Source organism: Ciconia boyciana, chromosome 4 (genome assembly GCF_034638445.1).
Source record: "Ciconia boyciana chromosome 4, ASM3463844v1, whole genome shotgun sequence".
Lineage (NCBI taxonomy): Eukaryota > Metazoa > Chordata > Aves > Ciconiiformes > Ciconiidae > Ciconia > Ciconia boyciana.
The window spans coordinates 6,797,829-6,817,423 of record NC_132937.1 but is presented as its reverse complement, the minus strand read 5'-3'; the positions used below and the strand labels follow the sequence as shown (position 1 = coordinate 6,817,423).

General features: G+C 43.3%; 1 protein-coding gene across 1 annotated transcript in view; it reads left to right on the top strand.

Annotated features, from left to right (window-relative positions):
- The window catches only part of LOC140650598 (amyloid-beta A4 precursor protein-binding family A member 1-like), an 88,219-nt gene that overhangs the window by 51,464 nt on the left and 17,160 nt on the right, over positions 1-19,595 (top strand). Inside the window, exons 3-5 of the mRNA XM_072859143.1 lie at positions 283-322; positions 4,126-4,271; positions 19,456-19,488. Of these exons, the coding sequence (XP_072715244.1) occupies positions 283-322; positions 4,126-4,271; positions 19,456-19,488 (219 nt within the window). The remainder of the gene's footprint in view (positions 1-282; positions 323-4,125; positions 4,272-19,455; positions 19,489-19,595) is intronic.

Below are 19,595 nucleotides of genomic sequence, written 5' to 3'. Positions count from 1 at the left end.
AATTAGTAGTCAGGAAGCATGTTGCCAAACACCAAGAGCTAATTCAAAATAATGTAGTGTGTTGCCTGCTTGATGAACATGTTAATAGAATATACCATATTTAGGGATAATAACCCTCTAATAATTGGTCAGACTTTTAATTTAAAAGTAAATATTTTCCTAATAAACTCTCACCATCTTTTGCTAATAACTGTTACTGTGATTTCATTTTTATGGAGGAATTTTTAATGTGTATTTAAGCATACTTTGTTCTGTTTGAAATCCTATTTGTCTTTATTACAGTCCAGAAAAAGCTTGGCTTCATTCCCAACATATGTTGAAGGTAAGATATATTTAATAACTTAATTTTTTTTTCATTATATGAAGAACTCCAATGTTTTTAATGTATAGAACTTTATTTTTATGTGCAGAACATAAAACTTGCTAAGGTTGGATTAATTGATTTAGATTAAACTGTGTCGAACCTGGAACTTGAATTAAACCCTAGTAGGCTTTTTTGGAAGTTGAGCAAAATCTCTCTCTTATTTTGTAACATTTAATTGATGGCTCCTGCCACCTTTCTACTGGGTTGTTATCGATACCATTTAAATCACTGATTAAAAAAAAAAACACCGTGGAATTCATAATGTATGTGAATGTGTGTGTAGAGAGTAATTTGTTGTCTGATAAGGAATAGAGGTTAGACAAAACAGTTAAAATCTCCACAAAACTGGCAGGCAAGTAGGAGGAAACTTGCACTGATTTTGAGGTACTTATCCTCTGATTAAATAACCCTTATGCTTTATAGAATGGCAAAAAAAAAAAAGCTGATGTCATATTTAATTTGGAATGTCTTCGAATTCCTTGATTGCTTTACAGTGTACTGTCTTTAGACTGTAAATTTTGGCATTGGTTTAGTCTTTAAAAGTATATGTTGTATATTTTAGAACCTGTGACCAGATGAACTGATGTAAATTACATAGATTGCTTTGAAACTAGCTGAGGTTTGGAAATTCAAACCAATGAATGATCTGTCTCTGGTAGACAGCCCTCTCTCTGTCATGGACCATCTTAAAGTGTGTCCTTGCCCCCCAACAAATAAAAAAATCTCTTAGCATTCTTTGAGATATTGGTCCAGTGGACAGTTGCTTAAAGCATTGAACACACTATTTTTATGCAGGTAATTGATAGTCTGAGAAAAACTTTCATCTGCATTACACTTTTATTCAACAGATAATTTCATACTCTAACATAATGTATGGAGGGGGGTTGTGAATAACAATACTGTTGTTCTGCAAGTGTGTTCACATCTCATAAAAATAAAACATGTTCCTCTTTCCTTTTGAATATGCTTCCTGTCTTATCTGTACCTCTTTCACCCTATGTTTAAGATTTTGTGTTTTGATCAAGAACTATGCTATAAAGGGTTTGGTAATGGAAGTGGTGATAAGGCCTTTATGCATAGAGTAACAAATATTGGCAATTAAAATACTGTATAGTTTCAGGGCTTGAGCAATAATATGCAAGTATGTAGCACTTCTAGATGCTATGTGGTTGGTTGGAAGTGGTTGGTAAGATGCTGATGCTGTCAGGCCTGGAACAGGCACCAATGTAGTGATATCAGGATGCTTGCTCTATCCCATCTGGGTGTTCCCCTGATAGCCAGGGAAAGCACCCCAACCCCCCCAGTCATCCTGATCATGGAAGCAGGTTTGACATGTGTCATATGATCAGAACAACAGGTTTTGTTCATTGTCCTGATTTAGACTGCAGTGACTGATCAAGCACAGGGTTGCCCAATGGGGGCTCACAAACACCACAGATCACATGATTTACATACTTTATTATACTTTTTCCCACTGCTTGGCCCTCCTTTTTGTCACCCTTGTATCTCCTTTTCTAATATCCATGCCTGGACTTGGGGCCCCTCACCCACACCTTGAGTCTTTCCAGATGCGGGTCTCCTACTTGCCAGCTAGTCCAGGTTGATGTTTGCTAGCAAATTACACACACACACATACACAAACAGAGTATTAAAATTCATTAGGGAAATATAAACACGCCCTGATTCCTCCAGTTGCTGGCACCTAGACCTATGGGCCCTGTGACTTGTGTCCCCTTCTCCAGTTGCTGGCACTTAGACCTTGCAGCACTCACATAGGATAGAGGGTGAGAGCACACAGAAAAATGAATTAAGAAAAAGGATTTAATAAGAAGACAGGACAGACTGCAGTGATCAGGCACAAGGCTCAGTCAAACAAGTGTACTGACTAGCAGCCTGCTTACATGTGACCGGCCTCTTCTATCCCCCCTTTTCTCCATTTTCCCATGCTTGTACTTCCCCCCTCATCTACCTTGATCCCTCCCATTCTCCACCCTGGTCTCTTCCCAAATAAACAACCCACCTCTAATTACTTTTTCCCCACTGGTCCATTTTGCTACATCCATACCCAAATTTGGTATTTCTGATACCAGTCCCTAGACACTCTCAGCCTTATATGCTACAGTTACCCAGGCACTGCTGGCCTTGCAAGGTTCCACTCCCCCAAAGGCCCCCAATGCTCCCTGTCAGGTGTCTGTGAAGTCTCATGTAGCTCCCCCTTAATTACCAGTGCAATCCAGCCATCCCTCATGGCACTGCCTGTAACTTTTGGCAGCTTCTCACTCTGTTACCTGTCACATCCGGCAATTTCTCATGCCATGGCCAGTAGTTTTCCACATCCTGTTCAATTAGCTGAACCTTGGGCCACAGCCTAATCAGTGGCCCAATCATTTGCCTGCAGCCCTAACAATATAAATTCCATTCCTTTGGGTTTCATTCTTGAAAGTGACTAGTGACCATAATTACTTTCTTTTTTTGGGTGTCCATTTAGGTAGTATCTGAACAGATTGAGCACACTTGAGGTACCTCAAAATCAGTAGTCATAAACTTTCATCTATAAAGAAGCCATAAATTGGGAAAGCTTCATGATAAAGTTTGTGTATGTACTCATATCTGTGTGTATATTATGAGTGTGATTAAGATTTAGCTCTAGCTACTAATTTTTTAATTAACTTAAGAATGACGTATTCTTTTGGGGGTAAAGTTCTCAGTCCTTGTTAATGTCATCTTTGGTGAATTAGAAGAAAATTGGCATTTTTGTGTTATGTTCAACTTCAGGCTTTAGCACCTCTTAAATCTCAGGCTAACTCTTGAGTTGACTAAAAACTCTGTTCTGAAAGGATCAGGTTTTGTTCCTAGCAAAATAGAGAGCAAAACCAGTTTATACTTCTTGATAAAATATAGACAATTTTACCAATTCTCTCAAAAATATCTCAAATTATGATTATCTGTACATTTTCACTGGCCTTGAACATAGATTTTTTTTTTCTTACTTGTAGCAAAACAAGAAGCTTCTTGCATAAACCTTCCTTTTTCTCAGATCATGAGAATTTTAACATATATAGAGAAAAGCCCTGTCTTCTGCAGATATAATCTCCAAACACCTGAAAACCTGTATATTATACATGTTTCTCTGTACTGACTTGTGAGGTGATAAATACCTCATTGACTTTTAACTTTACACAGAAGCTGATGAGAGCTGAAGTCGTTAAGTATCTTGCAGGACTAAGACAGTAGCTTTTTCCAAATGCAAGAGCCCTTGCTCTGTATATTTACCATCAAAATATTTTTGTTTAAACACCTCCCCCCCCCAACATAATACCCTTGTTGGGAATGAGTGTGATTTTGATAATATTGATCTCCTCTATTATGGGGGGGGTGTATGTATGTGTATCATAACTGTAAAGCACTCTTGAGGAGATTCCACTACCTGTTCAAAGTACTGAGAGAACAATTTAAGTATTCTTGTTTCTATGTAAGAACAAAACTAAAGAGGTTATTTTGCTCTAGAGTGAGCCCTGCCTTATAGGAGAATGATCTATTGTGAGAAATTGAATTAGCAATTAGTTTCTGCTGGAGAGATGTTGAGAAGACATGCTCGGTGTTTTGTATGCCTTGATTAAAAGTATTGGTTGTCATGCCATCATGCTAAAGTGAAGTAGTTCAGAGGAGTATTTACAGCTCTTAGGTACAGGCTCAAGTAGTCAGAGTATTATTTTTTTAACCATAGTTTAATGTGACTTTCCCCCCCCCTGTATTTGTAGTTCCTGGACCTTGTGATCCTGAAGACTTGATTGATGGAATAATTTTTGCTGCCAATTACCTCGGCTCCACTCAACTCCTTTCTGACAAAACTCCCTCCAAGAATGTGAGAATGATGCAGGCACAAGAGGCTGTCAGCAGAATCAAGGTGAGGGATGACTCTTGCTGTTTCTCAAGTTGGTGTTTTAAAGCTGCAGATGTGAACTTGTATGCTTAAGTCTTCTCATGTTGGGTTATCTGTGGTTTCAGAAACATTAAGTCACTAATCTTTCTTTTTGCAAGATAAACCACTTATTTAATGCTGCTTTTGGAACAAGAGTGAAAGGAAAAAAGGTTCCAGATAATTCTAATTTGTACAGTACAACTTCTTCTCTATTCTGTTAGCCAAAAATCTATAATTGTCAGGGCAGGCCCAAAATGAGAGACAAAGACATATGATTCAAAGGCTCTAGGCAAGTAATAGCTCAAAGAGGCTGAGCTCTGCCTGCTAGCCAGTTTTATTAGCTCTCCTGATAACAAACCAAGGGCAGATGTAGACATACTATTTACAAAACATCATCTCCTTTGAACAGATACAAGCATAAACCTGACACCATCCCCTCCCCTCACCAAGGGTGTGCCCCCACACCCTCCAGTGGACCTGGCTTAGCAGGATAATGGACACGAAAAGCCTGAACCTTAGCTGGGGTATGCACCTCTGACACAGGCTCCCAGGAATGGTCCTCCGGGCCATACCCTGCCCAATCAATCAAATACTGCAGGGTACCCCAGGATATCCTGGAATCCAAAATAGCCCAGACATTATATTCTCTCTGGCCCTGGACTGTAATTGGAGGCGGAGGTCAAGGTTGCCACTAGAAGGGATCTGGGTGAATGGGTTTTAACGAGGAGATGTGAACAACAGGGTGAATCTTGAGAGCACGTGAAAGCTGCGGACAAAACACGACCGGACTAACCTGGGCCATGATTTTATATAGGCCAAGATAATGGTAGTCTAAATTAGAAAAAAAACGCACCCAATGAACATGTTCACCAGACAACCGAACATAGTCCCCAACCACAAAGTCTGGTGCTGGTCACCAACATCTATCTGCATAGTCTTTGTAAGCAGCCTTTGCTTTTTCCAGCTGCTCTTGAAGAAGCACATGTATATGCCACAACCGCTCAAGGGAGATCATTGAAGGGAGTCCTCAGGGGTGTAAAAGTCAGTTCTTTGCCGGCTGAGGAGGGAGACAAGGATGCTTAGCATAGAATTACCAAGGGAATTTATTCTCTTATTTTAGCTATGCGCACAGGGGTGCCCCAGCCTAATGCATGGAGGACCCCGATACAGAGGAAAGCAGGGTTTATATATGTTACAATACAGTTTTGTAGACCAATCAAATTACTCATGTTAAGGGGTGGGCTAATCAGTTACTATTGCTCACATAATCAGTATGTAATTGTCCCATACAGGATCAGTACATGCTTGTCCCGTGCAGGTGGTGTGGATGTATGTGTCAGTGGTGTGTTAATCTTCGTTGTTCTAAACCAATGTCCCATGAAGGTGTGTGTGTGGGGGGTTATACTGGATTCTGGTCAATTGCAGTCCTGGCTGTGGTTATATGTCTGGTTTTTTTTGAAAGGTAAATCTTCTATTGTTTTGTTGTTGGTATGGGGTGTTCTCAGACGGTGAGAGCCAGCTTAGGTTGGGTCTTCAGGTCACATTGACCCTGAGGTAAAAGCTCATAGTCTCAGGCAGTGTTCGTACTTCTAAGGAAGCCGTATTGCAGTTAGCATCTTGCCTTTCACAGGGGAAACCCCCTGGACAGCCTCCGGAGTAGTGGGGTGGTCATGGGGATGAAAACCATACTGCACATAAAAAGGGGTCTGCTGTGTGGAAGAGTGGACACTGCTGTTATAGGCAAATCCTGCCAATGGTAACACAGGGACCCAGTCATCCTGATGGTAATCAATATAATAATGGAGATACTGCTGCAGGATCTGGTTCACCCACTCTGTCTGACCATTAGACTGTGAGTGATACAGGTAGGAAAGACACAGTTGAACCTCCAGCAGGCCCATAAGCCACCTCCAGAACTGGGCAGTGAACTGGGCCCCTTGATCCATCACCGACAGGCCATGGCAGCAAAACACATGCTGCAAAAACAAACGCACAGTCTGAGGGGCTGTGGGCAGCTTCTTTAGTAGAACAAAAATAGCAGCCTTCGTAAACAAGTCCACTACCACAAGCACCTCTGTCTGCCCCTGAGACACAGGTAAGTTCACAATAAAATCAATTGAAATAATTCGCCATGGCCACTCAGGAGTTAGTAAGGGATGTAGTAGACCCTGCAGCCTCTGTGTCAGTTTCTTGGCCTGAGCATTGACATTGCAAGCAAGAACATAGCTCGTGACATCTGCATGCACAATAGGCCACCAGTACATCTGCGTGACTCAATGCAGAGTCTTCTGATGACCACCATGCCCTGCTGTCAGCATGTGATGACAGTGCTGAAGGAACTGTGTGTGCAGTGGGCCAGCAAGGATATACGGCCGCTCATCATGATACAGACAACCATCCTCCTGCAGATTCTGTGAAGTATCCCCTGCCTGAAACTGCATGACCAAAGAATCACCAACCATTGCCCAATGCACAGAACTTAAAAAGGCATGGGCCAGCATGGATGCAACAAAATTTTGCAGAGAGAAAAAATTACAGGGGGGTGGATCTGCCTCAGCAGCTCCTGCTCGGGCTTCCTGACATGACAGGGTATCTATCCTACTATTCTGTTTGCCCAGTCTGTAGGTGATATTAAACGGAAACAGAGAGAAAAGTTGCCCAGCAAGTCAACTGAGGAGAGAGGCACTTCAGGTTTGTAAAACATTCCTGATTTCAATAGTCAGTCAGTACCAAAGCAGGCTCAGCAGGACCCATGAGAAGGTGCCTCCACTCAGCAAACACCTCATGGATGGCCAACAACTCTCCCAGATATCATAATTCCTCCTTGCAGCAGTCAACTGGCAGAAGAAATAGGCACATGGATGAAGCTGTCCATCTGATGGACCACGCTGACAAAGTACCACCCCAATGGCATGGGCGGAAGCATCCACCTCACATACAAAAGGATGACTGGTATCTGGGTGGTCCAAAACCCGGGCTGTCATAAATGCCTGCTTCAAGTCATCAGAGGCCCCCTGCACCTCAGGTGTCCACTAAAAAGGGACATGCTTACAAGTCAGTGCTGTGAGCAGAGCGACCTTTTGAGCAAAATTCCGAATAAAACACTGATAAAAATTGGCAAAGCTTAAAAAGCGCTGCACATCACACACCATTGAGGGAGCCTGCCAATGAAGAACAGTGTCGATTTTCATGTCCATGCTCATGCATCAGGGCCCATCAAGTACCCCGAGACATCCATATACTGTTGGAAGAAGGCACGCTTCTCCAGTTTGGCATAAAGGCAATGGCAGTAAAGGTGGGAGAGAACCTCCCAAACATGAACAACGTGTTCCTCCCATGTGGTCAAGTAAACTAAAAAGTCATCCAGATATGCAATGACATAATTGTCCAACAAATCACTGAAGACATCATTCACAAAGCACTGAAAGGTGGCGGGGCACTACACAGGCCAACAGGCATCACATGGTACTCAAAATGGCCGTACTTGCAAACAAAGGCAGTTTTCCATTCATTGCCCCAACGAACACAAATAAGATTATAAGCCCCTCTCAGATCCAGTTTAGTAAACCAGCATGCCCACTGCAAACACTCCAGTTGCAAAACAGCTCAGGAATGAGGGGCAAGGGCTACCAGTTCTTGATGGTAATATTATTCAGTCCTCAGTAGTCCACACATGGCCTCAAGTCTCCATCCTTCTCCATATAGCTATGGTATCATACAATTCAAATAATGGATTATTTCCTCCCCCAAGGTTAAAACTCCTTGAGGTACACACTGGACTTCCCCATCCTTCCGCATTACCTACCAAGTGCACTTGGGTCCCTGAACAAAAGGACTAAACCATGCTGCCTTTCTCAGACAGTTCCTTATGTGCAGTACGGGGACCTTATCTCCTTCTGCAGTAGGTAGGGGTTTCATTTGCGCAGGGCCAGGTCAGTTAGCAGATCACCTAGAGTTAACCAGCCCCATGGCTTCTGCTAAATTTGCATCCCAGTGCTTGAATGTCCCAGCACCCATGGCTCTCAGTATAGGTTTTAACAGCCCATTGTATCATTCAGTTTTCCCAGAGGCTGGTGCATGATAGGGGATGTGATACACCCAATCAATGCCATTTTCCTTGGCCCAGGTGTGTATGAGGTTGTTTCAGAAAATGAGTCCCATTGTCTGACTCAATTCTTTCTGGGGTGCTGTGCTGCCACAGACCATGCTTTTCAAGGTTCAGGATGGTGTTTCAGGTGGTGGTATGGGTTACAACAATTTAAAGGTATATCCATTACAATTTCCACCCCATCCCCAGCAGTCCACACATGGCCTCAAGTCTCCATCCTTCTTCTTTACAAAAAATACAGGGGCACCAAGGGGTGAAGTGGAGTATTGAATAAAACCCTGGGCTAAGCCATCGTCACTATAAGCCTTCAAGGCCACCACCTCTAGCCATGACAGAGGATAGATACGACCCAAGGGGAGAGGAGCGTCTGGTAACAGCGCGATAGAACAATCATACACCCGATGGGGGGGGCAGAGGGTAAGGTTGCTACTTGCTTTTGCTCAAAGACGTCCAAAAAATCCCTACATTCTGGCGGCAGCGCCCCCAACAGGCCAGCAGATGGCTCGGGGGAGTTGACGCTGCCAGCACGGGACACCCGGCAGGCGCACTAGTGCCTGCCTGGAACCCTGGCCAAGTATAGCCGCCAGAGCCCGCTGTACCCCGCCGGCTGTGACGGGAGGGGGGAGAGCACCAGCAGCCCCCGACTCAACGGCAGGAAGGTAAATTCGTCTCTGTGCCCAACGAACCATCGAATCGTGCCGGACTAGCCAAGGCGTGCCCAGGATGATTGGATAAAAGGGCATAGATGTCACCGAAATCGGAAATCAAACTCCTTAACACCAATGTAGTATTAAGAAGCAGGCATTCTTTATTACGGCACCAGATGCACAGGGGATCGTTCCACCTAGGGTACATACCGCAGGTTACATCAACCAAAACTTATATTGTCCGATTACATACATATGCATCAAATTTCCTGGAATGATCATGCCTATTCATTCTATTTCCCGGAACTAATTATCATGTTTGCGTGGTCATTACGCATGTGTCCTTGAACTCTGAGGGGCTTCCGTGGGGGTCTCTGGTGGTCGTGCAGGTGTGTCCTTTAGTTGACCCTTCCTCTGGACATGCGCAATATCACCTTGCTTATGTAACTTGCTTCCCTTCTTCATGGTGCATGGTCCCTAACAATGGTTTGGCACCCTTAACACAAACCAATTATTCTAACTACCCTCGACTCTTTGTCAAGATGGGCTGGGGCTGTACTGGGAGCATAGCAGCATGTCCGTACTACTCCTCGTCTAATTGTCTTTGGGCATAGTAGCATATCCATAGCCATAGATGTACAAACACAACATTAAAGCATTGTCTAACCTGCTCCTATCTCTATGTTGCTTATTTACAAAAGAACAAACTAATCATTTTGGTTACATCTGGTTACATTTCCCCCCTTTGGAAGTTTTGAAATAATCATCTTTTCAATACTTCCACTCTTAATCTTTCATATCTCAACATAAGCAGGTGGCTTCTCTCCCGGCATTGGCGTACGATGCTTCATCACTGATTTAAAAATTGCTACAGAATTCCTAGACATTGTCTGTGTCAACATTTTCTTTAAACATTGATAAACCCAACAAATCACCAAAACAACTGTAATCAAAATGATTAGTGTCTGTAACAACTCAGTTATCCATCCTTTAAGAGAAAATCCAAAATGTCCCCAAATTTGGCGTAACCAATTTGTTTGCATTTCACTCCTTAAACCTTGAGTCTGCTGTGCCACCCTCTTCATATCATCTATTTGTTCATTCCAAGCAGCTGTAACATTTGGGATGTGCACACAGCAATCTTGATTTCTGTAAATCCACAATCATCACTTCAATTCCCCCATGTGTTTCTCTCTGTTTTTCCTCTGCTATTTTTATCATTATTTGTGGGGTAACTATGACTTGTCGGGTGGGTGTTACCCATCTCATTTTCTACTGCTCTCAACTGTTCTGCCAATAATCTATCCAATTTACCATAATTTGGTTTTGGGGTTAGAAGTTTTACCTGTTTTACTGGTACCAGGGCAAGGATGCTTTGCTCCGCTACCTCTCTAGCAGTTTTATCAGCCAATCGGTTGCCCACATTTACCACGGTTTGTCCAAATTGATGTGCTTTACAATGCATTACCACTACTTCCTTGGGCTGCTGGATGTCCTGGAGGAGTTGAAGAATATCTTCCTTATATTTAATGGGTGATCCTTGAGCTGACAACAGTCCTCTTTCCTTCCAGATAGCTCCATGTGTGTGAATCTGCTTTCTGTGCTGATGTATTCACAGGGAGAGCTTCAGCTTTCATCCCTTGGGTGGTGGTGACCACTGCATACCCTGCCATTCATTTTCCATCTCGGACGAAACTGCTTCCATTCATAAACAGCTCCAAATCAAGATTAGGCAGCGGTTTGTCCTTCAGGTCCTGTCTGCTAGAATATACCTGTTCAATAGTTTGCAAACACTCATGGTGTAAAGACTCACCCATTTCCAAGCTCAAAAACATTGCTGAGTTCACTGCTGTTGTAGTTTTAAGTTCCACATCATCCTGTTCCAAGGGAGTGACCTGGTATTTAAGCATGCGGCTCGGGGACTGCCAATGCCCCCCTTTTTGCTCCAAGACAGAAATTACCATGTGTGGGACATAAACCATAATTTTCTGTCCCATGGTTAATTTCCTTGCTTCTTGGATTAAGAGTACAGTTGCTGCCACAGCTTGCAAACATCCAGGCCATCCCTTGCTGACATTATCCAATTGCTTAGAAAAATACCCAATGGCCTGTTTCCAAGTTCCTAATTTTTGAGTCAACACACCCAAAGCAAGATGTTATCGCTCATGTACAAACAATTCAAAAGGCTTTGCTAAATCTGGGAGTCCTAACGCAGGTGCGGACATCAAAGCCTTCTTCAGATTTTTAAAAGCTGTCCAACACTCAGGTGTCCACAACAGGTGATTCTCCTGGGATCCTTTCAAAGCTGCATAATTGAGGATCCACAATCGACACCACCCGACCATACCCAAAAATGTCTGCAATTCCCGTATCATTCTGGGTTCTGGAACTTGACAAATTGCTTCCTTTCTGCCTGCTCCCAATCTTCTTTGTCCTTGCAAAATTTCAAAGCCTAAATATATCACAGTCTCTTTCCCAATCTGGGCCTCGCTTTTTGATACTCGGTATCCTGCTTGTCCCAAAAAATTCAACAAGCTGATGGTCACTTGTAAACATTCCTCTCGAGTCTCTGCTGCTATCAAGATGTCATCTACATACTGCAATATTATTCCTTCTGAATTTTCTTTTTTCCACACTTCCAATTCCTTTGCCAACTGATTACCAAATATTGTAGGACTATTTTTGAACCCTTGAGGTAGCACCATCCAGGTGAGTTGTGTCTTGCATCCAGTGGTGGGGCTTTCCCATTCAAAGGCAAATATTGCCTGGCTATCTTTGTCTAGAGGTATGCAGAAGAAAGCATCCTTGAGATCAAGTACAGTAAACCACTTATGTTTTTCTTTTAAGGATGTCAGCAAGGTATATGGGTTAGCTACTACTGGGTGAATGTCTTGAACAATCTGATTTATGGCTCTTAAATCTTGAACTAACCCATATTCCTTGCCATTTTGCTTTTTCACTGGCAATATCGGGGTGTTATATTCTGATTCACACTCTATCAATAATCCATAATTCAAAAATTTCGTTATTAATTCTTCCAACCCCTTTCTAGCTTCCCACTTAATAGGATACTGGTTTTGTCTTACCGGTTTAGTTCCAGATTTTAGAACAACTTTTACTGGTTCCGCCAATTTAGACCGACCTGGGATTCCACTAGCCCATACCAAGGGTGTTACTGCATCCTCCACTTCTGCAGGAATTTCTTCCTTCGGTCTTGGTGTGTTCTGTAACATAAGAATTCTCGCTTCCACAGCTTTTGATTCAGGTATTAACAGCTGAGTCTCCCCATTTTTTAAAAATTATTTTGTGCATTCAATTTACTCAATATATCTCTTCCTAACAAAGATGATGGACATTCTGGCATATAAAAAAATTGATGAATTACCCATTGCTTTCCCAATTTGAATTTCAAAGGTTGTAAAAACGGCCGATTTTCCTTCCGCCCTGTTGCCCCAACAACACTTAGAGTTTTATGACTAAACCCCCCTTTGCATATATTTAATACCGACTATGTTGCCCCTGTATCGACTAAAAATTCTACTTCATCATTCCCCAGCTTTAATGTAACCAGGTGTTCAGCTGGGGTTGACTCCCCTGGTCTCCTTCAGTCCTCATCATTCAGAGTCATCAACTTAATTGCCTGCAGAGAAAGATCCAATTCACTCACTTTGGGACATTCCCTTTTCCAATGCCCCCTCTCCCTACAGACAGCACACTGATCTTCTGCCAGCCGGGGAGGTCTAAACGGAGGTGCTGCTCCTCCTGGTGGTCCTCCTCTTCCCCTTCCCCTACCTATTCCTGCTTTCCTTCCTCCTCCTTTCCACATTTCAAACACCTTTTCCCAATGCTACAGGCAGAGCAACGTCATCTTAAACTCTTATTCCTTCCCTGTTTTTTCCAAAGTCAATACCATAGAATCTTGCAGGATAATCCCACATTGTTTTTGCCACTCCGGATGATTTCTCAAAGCAAAGAATAAATACCTCATAAGGTATTTTATCCCATTTACCCTCCCGCCTACAAAACAGCATTAATTGCAAGATGGTATTATACCTTAATGTACTATTCTTTGGCAATTTTTCCCTGCTATCCAAAGTATACATTGGCCACCAATGATTACAATATTCAATTAATTGTTTCCGAGTCAAAGGATCACCCCCCAGATCTTTCCAGTGTTTTAAAATACATCCCAAAGGTGTTCTTTGTGGGATGGGTTTCTTACTCGGAAATGTACCCATCTCCCAAACGACTAGTGCTTGTGATTGTGCACTATCTCAGGCACTAGTCAGAGGGGCCCCAACCCTTGTTGGAGCTCCCTCTGGGATGCCAGCCCCCTGCAGGAAATCCCAACCTTGGAGACTTCAACCCCCTGTTGAAGACTCCCCCTTGGGCCCCACTCCACAGGCTTTCGCCTAGCAGAGACTTACCAACCGAGGTATCTCTTTAGCCCAACCCTGTGTAGCTTTCGCCGTGCCTTACGAGCAGGCTTTAGTGGGACTCTAACCCACGTCCTACCTAGAGCTCTGTTACCCGTTAGAAGAATGCCTTATTATTTAATTCCAGGGGACTTACTTGGAATCCTTTGGTCTGGGGATCAGAGGTTCTCCTTGAGAATCCCTCGATGCCGGCTGGAGGTCCCATGATCCCATGGATCCATTGGGATTTACAAGCGGTGTCTCATCTAGGTTGCCAAAACTGTCACCGAAATCAGGAATCAAACTCCTTAACACCAATGTAGTATTAAGAAGCAGGCATTCTTTATTATGGCGCTGGATGCACGAGGGATCGTTCCACCTAGCGTGCATACCGCAGGTTACATCAACCAAAGCTTATATTGTCCGATTACATACATATGCATCAAATTTCCCGGAATGACCATGCATATTCATTCTATTTTCTGGAACTAATTATCATATTTGCATGGTCATTACGCGTGCGTCCTTGAACTCCGAGGGGCTTCCGTGGGGGTCTCTGGTGGTCCTTGGTGGCCGTACAAGTGTGTCCTTTAGTTGACCCCTTCTTCTACACATGCGCAATCCCACCTTGCTTATGTAACTTGCTCCCCTTCTTCATGGTGCATGGTCCCCAACAATGATTTGGCACCCTTAACACAAACCAATTATTCTAACCACCCTCGACTCTTTGTCAAGATGGGCTGGGGCTGTACTGGGAGCATAGCAGCATGTCCGTACTACTCCTCGTCCAATTGTCTTTGGGCATAGTAGCATATCCATAGCCATAGATGTACAAACACATTAAAGTATTGTCTACCCCACTCCTATCTCTATGTTGCTTAGTTACAAAAGAATGAACTAATCATTTTGGTTACATCTGGTTACATAGAGAGGACAGAAAAAGAAATAAACTCCCAGCATCCTGGGGCGACAGAGAGCTGAAGAAGAGGGGTCTGCCACTTAGTGGGACACCCCCACCCGCCCCGGCGGCGGATTTCCCTTCAGTTTCCAGACTCCACAATGGCGGGTGCTGAAAGGGGCGATTCAGAAAAGGGCAGAAAATCCCAACTGTCCCCAAAGGTAGCCAAACCAACCGTCTCCTCTGCTGAGTCCTCAGCAGGGAGAGAAGGGGACTGGGCAAACCTTGCCCCGATTTGAATCGGTTCCCCCACCGCCGCGCTGTGAGCAGCAGGGCCGGGGCCTCTAGGGTGGACTCGGGGAACACCCACACAGGCCCCAGCCCTGGCACCGCCAGCATGGCGCCTGCTCTGTCCCCTTGCCAAGCAGAGAGGGCTGCTGGGGGGAGCGGGGGCCCAAAGCCGGGCAAAACCAGGCAAGCGCAGGAGCTACGCCCCTTCAAACGCACGTTTAATGGCAGCCTGCAAATCTGCCGGCATCAAGCCCCGGGCTACCTCTCTACAGACATCGCCGGCCAGGCCATTAATATAGAGGGGTAAAAAAAGGGTCATCCCCTCAATTCAGCTCTCACGACATGCAGATTGACACAGAATCATAGAATCATTTAGGTTGGAAAAGACCCTTAAGATCATCGAGTCTAACCGTTAACCTAACACTGCCAAGTCCACCACTAAACCATGTCCCTAAGCACCACATCTACACCTACACGTCTTTTAAATACCTCCAGGGATGGTGACTCAACCACTTCCCTGGGCAGCCTGTTCCAATGCTTGATAACCCTTTCAGTGAAGTAAAATTTCCTAATATCCATTCTAAACCTCCCCTGGCGCAACCTGAGGCCATTTCCTCTCGTCCTATCACTTCTTACTTGGGAAAAGAGACCGACACCCACCTCGCTACAACCTCCTTTCACAGAATCACAGAATCACAGAATCGTATAGGTTGGAAAAGACCTTTAAGATCATCAAGTCCAACCGTAAACCTAACACTACCAAGACCAACACTACACCATGTCCCTAAGGACCTCATCCAAACGTCTTTTAAATACTTCCAGGGATGGTGACTCAACCACTTCCCTGGGCAGCCTGTTCAATGCTTGATAACCCTTTCAGTGAAGTAAAATTTCCTAATATCCAGTCTAAACCTCCCCTGGTGCAACTTGAGGCCATTTCCTCTCCTCCTATCACTCGTTACTTGGGAAAAGAGACCAACACCCACTTCTCTACAACCTCCTTTCAGGTAGTTGTAGAGAGCAATAAGGTCTCCCCTCAGCCTCCTTTTCTCCAGGCTAAACAACCCCAGTTCTCTCAGCTGCTCCTCATAAGACTTGCTCTCTAGACCCTTCACCAGCTTCGTTGCCCTTCTCTGGACACGCTCCAGCACCTCAATGTCTCTCTTGTAGTGAGGGGCCCAAAACTGAACATAGTATTCGAGGTGCGGCCTCACCAGTGCTGAGTACAGGGGCACAATCACTTCCCTAGTCCTGCTGGCCAGACTATTTTTGATACAAGCCAGGATGCCATTGGCTTTCTTGGACACCTGGGCACACTGCTGGCTCATATTCAGGCGGCTGTCAACCAACACTCCTAGGTCCTTTTCTGCTGGGCAGCTTTCCAGCCACTCTTCCCCAAGCCTGTAGCATTGCATGGGGTTGTTGTGGCCCAAGTGCAGGACCTGGCACTTAGCCTTGTTGAACCTCATACAATTGGCCCCAGCCCATCGATCCAGCCTGTCCAGGTCCCTCTGTAGAGCCTTCCTCCCCTCAAGCACATCAACACTCCCACCCAACTTGTAGTCATCTGCAAACTTACTGAGGGTGCACTCGATCCCCTCATCCAAATCATTGATAAAGATATTAAACAGAACTGGCCGCAATACCGAGCCCTGGGGAACACCACTTGTGACTGGCTGCCAACTGGATTTAACTCCATTCACCACCACTCTTTGGGCCCAGCCATCCAGCCAGTTCTTTACCCAGCGAAGAGTACGCCCGTCCAAGCCATGAGCAGCCAGTTTCCCCAGGAGAATGCTGTGGGAAACGGTGTCAAAGGCTTTGCTGAAGTCTAGATAGACAACATCCGCAGCCTTTCCCTCATCCACTAGGCGGGTCACCTTGTCATAGAAGGAGATCAGGTTAGTCCAGCAGGACCTGCCTTTCCTAAACCCATGCTGGCTGGGCCTGATCACCTGGTTGTCCTGTACGTGCCACATGATGGCACTGAAGATGATCTGCTCCATAACCTTCCCTGGCACCGAGGTCAGACTGACAGGCCTGTAGTTCCCGTATCCTCCTTCCGGCCCTTCTTGTAGATGGGCATCACATTTGCTAACCTCCAGTCAACTGGGACCTTCATTACATTAGGTTTATGAAATATTAGAAAATTGTTCACTAAGAAGCTTAATTAAATCTGCAGTCTGATGCTGTTCCCATTGAATCTCAGAGTAGAGTTCTGAATGAAGTGCTTAATAGGGTATTTTGAGTTGCCTTTGACTTAGCGTCTGCACTGTGGAGTTCTAGCTCAAGATTTTTTTCCTTTCTATTTTTGACATGTGCTTTTCTTTTTTCATGTGTGAGATCCATCATTGTGTATAGTTTCTAGTTTTGTCTGGAAAAGAATCTGATTTGGGGGAACAGTTACGGTTGCTTATCTGGGGAGTTTAAAAAAAATAAAAATAAATCCTACCAGTGTGTGCAGAAGCTTTTGTTCAGGATATGTATGTTATTTCTTAATGTCAGTGTCAATTAACTTAATGGAGAGCCTTCAGTATGAGCCAGTTCCAATTGCTTTTGCAATAGCTTGGTGATAGCAGACTATAGCATATTTCTCTATCTGAAAAAGATTATTAGAAATGTGAAAATGCTTGGTTTTATTTGTAAATAAGAAACAGAATCTAATGTTTCAGTGGCTGCTTTCACACTGGTTTAAAATAAATCTGGCAGACTTAAGTTGTGAGCATGAACATAAAATGTTGAGTGCGTCCATGATTCAGGCTTTTTGTTTGCAGTTCCTAATACTAATTAGTCATAAATCTTTATCTATAAAGTGTTACCCTGTAGTCCTGTAATACTGTATTTCCATTGGTAGTTTTGTGTTGAGTTTGCAAGGCCTCAGGACTGAAGTTTGTCAGGCCTGCTCTGTCTGAACTTTTCTTTATCTGCCCATAGCTTTGTTTTAACTTGGTTTAGCTGTAACAGCAATTTTTATAATTGATCAGGTGTCTATGGATAATATTATTTTCTTTTGTTTATCTTTGTATGGTGCTACCATACAAATCATGGTTTATGATTCTGACATAATAATGTAGTGTAGAGAAATACAGGCCTGGTATGATAGCAGAGGCCTTGAGAATTGGAGACACAGGATGTGGAGTAGAGGAGTACAGGCATGGGATGATCAGAGATGGGACACAGGCTTTTGGCACCGGAGACCCCATGGCTATAAACTCACCAGTGGTCAGTTAAAGAAATGCAGACCTGGAGCTGGACAAAACTGATTTTAGGGGTAACAGAGAATATTGAAATAGTACCTAGCATCTGTAAAAAGCCACCATATATAGTAAATTCGGATGTAACCTGGAGCTGCAGACCAATGAAGAAAGAGCAAAGACTGTAAAAGCATGTTAGCAAACATATACAAATTACCCCCAGTGGATCCTGGAGTGAAGAAGAAGCCACCGATATGAACATCATATTCTTCCTGGTGAAGGACTCCATATGCTGACAACTTGCTGTAGCACTCCTACCTCATCCCCCCACCAGAATGAAACCACCAGCTTTAGGCCCAAGAGGAGCAGTGAAAGGGTGAACACAACACCAGGAACGGGTAGAAACTAAGGAGTGGGTGTATAACAGTTTCAACTTTACTATTATTCTTTCTTTTTCTGTAATAATTAGATCTGGACTAATAATGGTTAGACTGTTAAGAATTCAATTATACTAACAGTAAATTCTTGAATATATATATTTTAAAAAAGGTATGCTTCCTTTTTGACTGTAAACAAGATTTTGAGCATGATAGGCCTTGGCATAATAGGCCCTTGCCCCCTCACAGAACACCTGTTAACTTAATTATCTAAGAAGAGATGTTCATCTTGGAAGTAAAAAGGATATCTGCCAGTAGGGTGAATCTTGCATTTCTTCGATAAGCAGGTCCATAAGTTCAGGTCTTCAGAGTCCTTGGGTTTATATTTAAACCAACTGCAAAGCAATAGAATGGCAATGATGCTTATTTTCAATCATTGTTGTCACAGTAATAGTACATAAGAGGTTTTCATGGGATTAGGATGAAATATCTTTGGGTATAAAGCAGTTAGATTTACAGTAATACTGCTTCATGATAAGAGACAATTTCAGGTGTTTATGAAGTATATTATCTTCCCCATTCTTGGAAAAATGTGATGGTATAGAAATATCCTTATTAAGGTGTCACAGAAAAACCTGGTGTCCAAATGCATGGGTGTATTTGCATAGGAGGAGATGTACTTGGGGGCAGAAGGGTTCAGTCAGATATAACTTCTATTTTTTTTCCAGGAAAATTTAACATATTTCTGTGTTTGGGATTAAAGATTGCATGCTTTGGGATTTATGATTCCATGTGTGTGTGAGACCATTAAGCAATTTGTATTTAAATTCTTTAAATCTGAGAAAGTTGGAATAATAATGGGTGGGATTCTTTTCTTGCATCTTATGCTGACTTTACTTTGGAGGAGCCACTCTCAATTTGTACTGCTGTAAATGAGGAAAGGCTCTTGGAGAGTGGGGAGGAAACTGTTTCTTCAGAGTAATGTTTAAATGGGGAAAAAATCCTTTTATATACTCTCCTGGTACAGATCTCTCTTCATTTTTTAAAAACTGTTAAATGTGAAACTTTTTTTTTCTTAAACCAAAAAGAAAAGGAGGAAATTAATCTAAGCAGAGACTAATCCAGAACAACTAATAGATTGAGCCCTGGTGTTAGTGTATAGACTCCTGTTTGACTTAAGAGTCTTTGCAAGTTCTTCTCTTAACTATTTTCCATCTCTGTTTATTACATGCTAAACAGATGGCCCAGAAATTAGCCAAAGGCAGGAAGAAGGTGCAGTACAACCACTATCAGCTTGATGTTATGTCTGTTCTTTTGTTTGCTTTGTTGGGTTTTTTTGCCTTTCTATTTTGTGCTTTTCTGCATCCAGCAAGATTTTT